At 46.0% G+C, this 8711-nt stretch overlaps 1 protein-coding gene across 1 annotated transcript in view; it reads right to left on the reverse strand.

Moving 5' to 3' along the window:
* Positions 1-1118: 1118 nt before the first annotated feature.
* The window catches only part of Rrm2 (ribonucleotide reductase M2), an 8122-nt gene continuing 529 nt past the window's right edge, over positions 1119-8711 (reverse strand). Inside the window, exons 3-10 of the mRNA XM_013013788.1 lie at positions 8377-8523; positions 7917-8033; positions 6934-7067; positions 4893-4987; positions 4660-4793; positions 3130-3234; positions 2931-3044; positions 1119-2847 (exon numbers count right to left, since the gene is read on the reverse strand). Coding sequence (XP_012869242.1) covers positions 2695-2847; positions 2931-3044; positions 3130-3234; positions 4660-4793; positions 4893-4987; positions 6934-7067; positions 7917-8033; positions 8377-8523 — 999 coding nt within the window. The 3' untranslated portion in view covers positions 1119-2694. The remainder of the gene's footprint in view (positions 2848-2930; positions 3045-3129; positions 3235-4659; positions 4794-4892; positions 4988-6933; positions 7068-7916; positions 8034-8376; positions 8524-8711) is intronic.

Below are 8711 nucleotides of genomic sequence, written 5' to 3' on the forward strand. Positions count from 1 at the left end.
GGTAGAGTGCTTGCCTGGTATGCATGAGGCCCTGAGTTTGATTCCTCATAAGCAGAAAAAGCCGGAAGTGGCACTGTGGCTCAAATAGAGCACTAGCCTTGAGCTGAGGGACAGCGCCCAGGCCCAGAGTTCAGGCCCATGACCAAAAAAGAACAAAAAAAAAAAGAAACACAAGACTATCTTCCTTGGTTCTAAATTATACTGTTTCTGAATATCAAAGATGAACCTGCTAATAGCAGGATGTATTCTTTCCTCAAAGGGATACCCAAATATAATGGTCAAATATTTACAGCATAGGTCAGTCTCAGAGGCCCTGAGCTCCAATAATAAAATACAGCACAAAAAGTGACTAAAAGCAAAGATAAACTTATCTTTGTTTAACTTTAAGTCAGCCAGCCCCTGCCTTTATCATATATAAACCCAGATGTCCAAGGGCTGGGGTCTCCCTGTGAGCACCAGTTCTTGTCTCTGCCTTTCTGCCTGCTTGCTGTCTCACTTAACAGAAGCTCTGCCAAGTTCTTACCATTGTGACTTGTCCAAAAATTTATCCTGTGATCAAAATCAAGGACCTGATATTTCACAAGCACTCACCTGAACTCAGTGACGGCACAAGGCAGTTCTCAAAGCCAAAGGCACAGCAGCTGCCCGACAGGATTGGTGGGAGGAGAGGAGCCATCCTGGGTCATCTAGCCCCTGGGGACACAGAGGCCCAGGCACCTGACCACACCCAGCCTCTAGGTCTGTGCTAGGGACCCACAGGACACAAAAGGCAAACACACACACACACACACACACAGGAAGCAGTAAACAGCTTCCGGTTTAACACCTTCATTACTGAGCCTGGGATTCCTGTAGCTCTCAGCTTTCCCACAGGCCATCTGCCACCCTCCCCATACAAAGTCTGCTTTCTCCTCTGGAGGCACCATGAAGGGACATCTGAGCTTGTCGCGGGGTTGGTGGAAGTATATGGTCAGCCCTGTTTGGGGCTGTCTTGGCTGCTCAGCAGGCTGAGATCAGAGGATGCCGGTTCTAAGCCAGCCAGGCGGAAAAGGCAGCTCCAGAAGTGGGCTGCGACTTCCATCTGGAGCTAAGGCAATCACTTTGGTGTCACACAAGCATAAGGACCACATATCCCAGATTTATTAATGTTCAACAACAATAATTTAAAGGCAGAAAAGGATCCCATTACAGGAAATGAAATATCGACAAATGATGAAAACTGATGAGCGGTCAAACAATACAATCAGTTACCAATGTTCAGAGTGGCGCCAATGGTCAATTGTGCATCTTCCACATAACATCCTGTTTTTCCCTCCCCAACAAAAGCAGATGAAGCCAAGCTAGCTCTATGAACTGCGCAGCGAGTCCCTACTTCTACCTGAAAGGAACGCACACGGGCAGGGCACCAAGCGCTGACGTGCCGCTGCCCCCGCTGCCCCCTCCACCACGGAGACCACCAGGTGGCCTGGCATTTAGACAAATGGTAGAATTACAGTAACAATGTTAGCAACTTTAAGATAATACTGGGCCATTTTTTTTTCAATGTACAAATAGGTTAAACCTAAAAAGACATACTTTTTAAAAAGTTCTAAATTTGAGGAACAGAGTAAACATAAGTCGATCAAGTCTCAACAGTACCTATTCACACACAAAATCAGAACAAACACAACTTTTAGAAGAGCCCATTTCAGTCCTGGCGGCAACAACAGCAGGAACTTGGGAGGGTCCTTTTCTTCAGGGCTGATCTAAAAGCTTGTTAATACTGCCTTAAGTCAGGCCTACCATGCCCTTTCTAAGAACCTATACCTACCAGAAACTGGACAAAGTACAATTGGAAAACTACATTACTGCCTTTCCCAAGAATTAAGACCTAACCACTGGCAGTATGCCCAGATGAGGTCTCAATTCCTAATGATGCAGTTAGAGGTCTTTGCACCAAACGCCATGGTATTTTCAGGAAGGTCTTGGCTGGAGCATATATGGTAATGGCACACCTGGGCTATAGGATCATATATGCCCCTCCATCCCCCACCCCTCCATACTACCCACCCGTCATTAGCATCAGTAGGTGCCAGTCTGTCCTCTAGAGCACACGCTTTAAAGTTGATCAGAGCCTTTCAATTCATTCAGGAAAACAAGCTTAGAAACTGCATATTTAGCTGATGCAAGTTTAACTCTTGAGTCACTTAATAAATTGTGAACGAGCTACCATTTGTGGTCAATTGAACACTTCTTGTATTTGTGTCAAAACCAAATAAAGACAACTTTTCCCTATACAGTACGAACAATGTTGATTTGTGTACAAAAAAAGTGCCAGTTTTATTTACAAACTAGTTTTAAGTAAACTTTCAAGCCTGCTCTGGAGCAGTGAGGTTGCAGATCATGAGTCTGAGGCCACCTCCCTCTGAAGCCTGGACTGCGCCCAGCGCTAAGGTGAGTCACAGCCTGCCTGCAAAAGCCAACTGGGACGAGTTCTTCCTAACAATCCAAGCAGCTTTTGTTTGAAATAGGCTTTGTCTTTCTAGATAACGCTGTAACATCAATCAACAGGATTGACTGAGGTAGCTACACAGTTTTAGATGCTGTTAATGAACCTTAATGACAATTCATGGTGTAGCTTTCTTGATTCACTTTAGCTGATTTTGGGGGGGGAAGAAGGGGGGAAAATCAGCAAACTAAGAGCATTCAGTTCATTCAGAAGTCAGCATCCAAGGTGAAAGAATTCTCTGTTGGACTGGACATCACTCCCATTCTCTGATACTCGCCTACTCTCTTCTCAAAGAAGTTAGTCTTCCCTTCCAGTGAAATATTCTCCATGAAATCAAATGGATTTTCTACTCTGAAAACCTGGAAAAGTTCACATCAAGATATAAATACCAAACACTACCAATTTCCAAAAGGCTGCAGCAGGCTATAAGATGATGCTTTACCTTGCTAAACCCCAGCTCCAACATAAGCCTGTCTGCCACGAATTCAATGTACTGCTTCATTAGTGTGCAATTCATCCCAATGAGCTTCACAGGCAAGGCCTCTGTGAGGAACTCCTAGAGAACAAAACAAAGCCACTGAGTGTGTAGACTCGCAAAGACACCTTCCAGCAAGCTCCAGTGGCCCGCACCTGTCACCCACCTGTTCTATCCTAACAGCATTGATAATTATTTCCTTCACTCTCTCCTCCGACGGTTTGTGTACCAGGTGTTTGAACATCAGGCAAGCAAAGTCACAGTGTAAGCCCTGGAAGAAAGGTCGAGATCACCACAAAGCAGATTTCTAGCAGTAATGTGGAACGTGGACTACTCTTCATTTCCATGTGTGACTGGCCTGGCTATGCTCAGAGCACCACTGTGGAAAGGAAGACAACTGTCTACCTACTCTGATGTCCCTGAGGAGCTTCAGTCCCTCCCACTGCCCTCAAAGATACCAGCAAGTAAGATCCAGGACCATCCTTCCTTGCTGCTCAAGGGAGACAGAACTTTTTGCTCATCTTTTTTCATGTGTGCCAATAATGAGACTTGAACTCAAGTTCAGGATGTGCTCTTTGTGGGGTAACAAGAGGATTTGCCTGTGCTGGTTTTTGAACCCAGATCCTTAGGTCTCAATCTCCTGAGTAGTTAGGATTACAGGTGTGAGCCACAGGGCACCCAACGTGCTGGCCTTTGGTCAGCATGTCTCTAATTTGCCACTACTCCCAGCATGAACAGCCAGCCAGCTTCCAAGATGTGCAGGAACTAGTGATTCAATTTCTCTTTTGTGTGTGTGGGGGGGGGTGGGGGAGGCCAGTCATGGGGCCTGAATTCTGGGCCTGGTTGCTGTCCCTCAGCTCTTTAGCTCAAGACTAGCACTCTACCACTTGAGCCACAGCGCCACTTCCGGCTTTTTTCTTTTTGCTTATGTGGTGCTGAGGAATCGAACCCAGGGCCTCATGCATGCAAGGCAAGCGCTCTACCACTGAGCCACCTTCCCAGCCATAGTGATTCAATTTCAAGTGAGGAGAATCTGCATCTCCATTCATTAAATAAAACCCCAGTAAATGTCAGCGCTCATCTTCGGGAGACCAGCCATGTCTGATCTGCCCACTGAGCTCTCTGCCAAGATCATACTCAAGTCTTTCAGATAGGATTTTACTAAAAAAGCTGGCACCTTCGCCCTTCAGTGTAACCGAGTTCACACAGCAGACCCAAACACAGACCCTACTTCGTCAGGAAGCTTACCATCTTTTAAGAACAAAGGTTAACATACAATACCAAGAAAAAATAATCAAACATCTTTTCAAGCGCCCTTTGAATTTTGTGCATTCAAGCCCACAGAATAATGGCTATGAACAAATGCATTATACAAAGAATCTGAGGATTATCATACCATTAAGAGTATTGCCAGTACATGAGTATATAAACAGCTGAACTCACTTTAAATGTAGCTTATAGGACTGAGGGTATAGGTCAGCCATATATTACTTGTTTGAATCCCAGCACCACCACGAAATAAAAAAGCAGATATATATATACAAACACACTTATATACTATGTAACTTATGTAATTATATGTATATATTATTTATGTATGCCACTGATAGCTTGGGTCCCTGAAAGCAAACACAAGGGCATGCTAAGGGGTTGCAAGTGCTTGGGCACAGGCTAGCCCGTTTCCTGTTTTACCCACCTCGTCTCTGCTAATAAGCTCATTGGAAAACGTGAGGCCAGGCATAAGTCCTCGCTTCTTCAGCCAGAATATCGACGCGAAAGAACCAGAAAAGAAGATTCCCTCCACCGCGGCAAAGGCTACAACTCGTTCTCCTAGGTGGGGGGAATACCACAATGCTTCTGGTGAGGAACTGCTGGTATTGGCCACTACTGGACACAGCGCCATTCAAGGAGGGCCAAGGGAGTTCTTACCATAGGTAGCTTCTTTGTCCCCAATCCAACGCAGGGCCCAGTCTGCCTTCTTCTTCACACAAGGCATTGTTTCAATGGCATTGAAGAGAAATTCCCTGTGGGCATATGTATGTGAATATATGTGTATGTGTAGATGGATTGACAAGATCAACAATGATTAGACATCCAACCCCAAGCTTCAATGACAGAACACTGATGATCCACATTTGAGTATCTACAAATTCCACCCCCAAGGAAAGCCCCAGTTTTCCCCTCCAGACTTAAAAAAAAAATCACAATACTCATTTGTCTTTTGCCAATTAACTGAAATTTAAGTAAGGAGTCTTCAGTTCATGACCCCTACTTATTCCAAAACAGTTCATTATACCCAGAGCAATGGTCTATTTATTATTTAGTCTAGATCATAGGCTCTATCCTCCTTAAAGCTTAAGGACCAGAAAGTCTTGGCTGCCATTCTTTGCCAACCTCTAAATGGGTGCTCCCCAAAGGTGATTTTTCAGGTTTCAAATTGTCCAAATCTCTTTTCTGCACTGTCTTCTATCATGCTAGCCTAGCCTTCCATACTCAATTGTTCCAAGCAGGCCACAGAAGCCAGAGTTTAAATCTCATTCCATGTTTGGCTCCTCTCCTAAAACCTGCCCTAAAATCCACAAACAGCCCATTTCTGCCTCAGTCCTCTGATCCACCTCCACACAAATGTTTCAACTACCTGTATTTTGCTACCATTCCCTGATGTGAACTATCATTTCAGCCAGCTGCTCTATGCCTAAATCAATCTTCAGGCCCACTGCTGGCTGTATAAATGAATCCCCTTACACTTCTACGACTTACTTTCTATATTGCATTATTAGATTCTCAAGAGAATCATTTTATGTCTTCCTCCTATCATTCTGCCCCAGGCCTGAGGCAGGTTCAGTACTTTTATCTCAGTAAAGATAAGCTGCTGCTATGGAAGTGGCGCTGTGGCTCAAGTGGTAGAGCAGTGCTCGCCTTGAGCTGAAGAGCTGAGGGACAGCGCTCAAGCCTAGAGCTCAAGCCCCACGACCGACCAAAAAAAAAAAAGATTAGCTGCTGAAGCTGGGCACCGTAACCCTAGCTACTCAGGAGGCTGAGATCTGAGAAAGCCAGCCCAGAAAAGACAGTCCACAAGTCTTTCATCCCCAATTAGCCACCATTAAGCTAAAAGTGGAGCTATGGCTCAAGTGGTAGAGTGCTAGCCTTGAGCACAAAAGCACAAGGACAGTGCCCAAGCCTTGAGTTCAAACCTCAGGATTAACACCAAAAAACTTTCAAAAAGACATTAGGGCTGGGAAGGTGGCTCAGTGGGAGTGACTGCCCCTCATGCATGAGGCTCTGGGTTCAATTCCTCTGCACCATATAAGCAGAAAAAAAAGCCAAAGTGGCACTGTGGCTTAAGTGGTAGGGCTGCTAGCCTTGAGCTGAAGGACAGCGCCCAGGCCTCAGTTCAGCCCCCACGACTGGACATTAGTTGTTCCAACTGTAAAAATGGAAGGCAGGTGTGCTGGTGGCTTACTACTAGCTACTTAGGAAGCTGAGACCTAAGGGTCAGGGTTCAAAAGCCAGCCAGGGAATGGAAGTCTATGAGACTTTTCTCTCCAACTAGCCACCAAACAACTGGAAGTGGAGCTGTGGGCTCAAAGCGATAGAACACTAGCCTTGAGCAAAAAAAAAAAAAAACCCAGCTCAGGAGCAGCACCTAGGCCCTGAGTTCTAGCCCAAAGGGAAAAGAAAGGAAAGCTAACTTGGTTAAGCAATTGGTTGGTAAAGTGGTTTTAGGCCCTTTGCTCAGAGCAGGCTTGACCATAGGTGCTAGGGTGCTGGTGCTACAAGTATCTATGACTTAGTGTATTCTATAAGCCTTAACTAAATTACCCAGAACCAAAAGCAGTGAACAGACGCCTGTTGGCACACCCTCTTGCACACGCACCTTTCTTTGGAATCTTTAATGTACGTGTCAATCAGGAGACTGTACATTTCGGAATGAACAGACGCCTGTTGGCACACCCTCTTGCACACGCACCTTTCTTTGGGATCTTTGATGTACGTGTCAATCAGGAGACTGTACATCTCGGAATGTATGTTTTCCATGGCAATCTGGAAGCCATAGAAACAGCGGGCTTCAGTAACTTGTACTTCTTGGCTAAATCGCTCCACCTAGAGGAAATAAAACACAGAGCTAAGCTGAAGAACCTCATCTGCAGGGGTAACTCAGTCAGTGAATGCTGGCAGCATCACCCTCCCCTCTGTACCATTAAAAGGCTTCTTCTAGCTGGGCGCCAGTGGCTCCTAGCTACTCAGTAGGCTGAGCTCTGACAATCACGGTTCAAAGTCAGCCGGGGCAGGAAAAGTCCATGAGACTCTCATCTCCAACAAACTACTAGAAAACCAGAAGTGACACTATGGCTCAAGTGGTAGAGCGCTCACCTTGAGCTGAAGAGCGCAGGGACAGTACCCAAGCCAAGTTCAAACCCCACGACCGACAAAAAAAGTTTCTTCTAGCTGGATGCCAGTGGTTCACACCTGTAAATCCTAGCTACTCAGGAGGCTGAGATCTGAGGATCACAGTTCAAAGCCAACTGGGCAGGAAAGTTAGGACTTTTCCCTCTAATTAAACAGCAAAAAGCAAGAAATGGAGGTATAGCTCCAGTCATAGAGCACCAGCCTTGAGAAAAAAAGCTAAAAGTGCCCATACCCTAAGCTCGAGCCCCAATACCAGCACATATGCAAAAAAATTCTAGGTTTAATATGATTTTTCATGGTTTATTGATAAAATTCAGCATTCCATATGGCATGTGATCAGGAAATGGATATTTTGTAGGGTTCCTGTCAACACTTGATTGTTGACTCATTCTTTTCTAAGTCATTCTGCCAGTCAACATTGGGGAAAATACCATAGGGAAAAGCAACTGCAATGTGTTGTCAAATAAAATGGAACAAGAAAAAGGAAAAGTGCTTGAATTCCTTAAATCTTCAAGTCAATGGAAGATAAGTGTGAAAACTCACCAAGTTTTCATTCACTATGCCATCACTTGCTGCAAAGAAGGCCAGAATGTGAGATATAAAATATCTCTCCTCAGGCTTTAGGGCTTCCCAGTGCTGGATGTCTTTGGAAAGATCCACCTGAAATTCAGAAGTTGACCATTTTAGGAAGTGGAGCTGTGGCTCAAGTAGAATGAAAGCCCACAGAACACAAACTCCTATGGTTCAAGCCCCACGACCCATCCACCCACCCACCCACAGAAAAATAGGAAATTGGCAATGTTAGCAGATCCAAGTGTGCAAGAGCTCCGGCCAACACTTGAAAATTTGCTTCTGAAGTCGCCTACATACAACTCTTGATGACACCATTCTGCATCCCCCGTTCCCCTCCCCTAACACCAACCGTCCAGGAGGAATGCTAAGTGCCTGTCAAATGAAGTTCCCGCCAACCCCCCCCCCCGCAGGGTGTTCTGGACGGGATTACCTCCTCAGCTGTCCAAAAGGAAGCCTCGGCCTTCTTATACATCTGCCAAATGTCGTGGTATTCGATTGGAAAGACCACAAAGCGGCGGGGGTTTTCTCTCAGCAGCGGTTCGTCCTCCGCGCTGGGGGCAGCTGGAACGTTAGTTTTCTGGGGGGAGGGATAACAAGGATTTAAGTCTTGATCGAACCTACGGCACTGACGCTTCCCCTGGCCACGCACTTTCTCGTGACCGGCAGTTTCATGGGGTTCCGATGCTCATCAGCTGTCACACGGCGGGGCTCGAGCACCAGAGGGGGAGCGCGCCGCCGACGGCCGGCGGCTCCCGGGCAGCCCCG

The sequence above is a fragment of the Dipodomys ordii genome, unplaced genomic scaffold, assembly GCF_000151885.1.
Source record: "Dipodomys ordii isolate 6190 unplaced genomic scaffold, Dord_2.0 Scaffold20, whole genome shotgun sequence".
Taxonomy (NCBI): Eukaryota; Metazoa; Chordata; class Mammalia; order Rodentia; family Heteromyidae; genus Dipodomys; species Dipodomys ordii.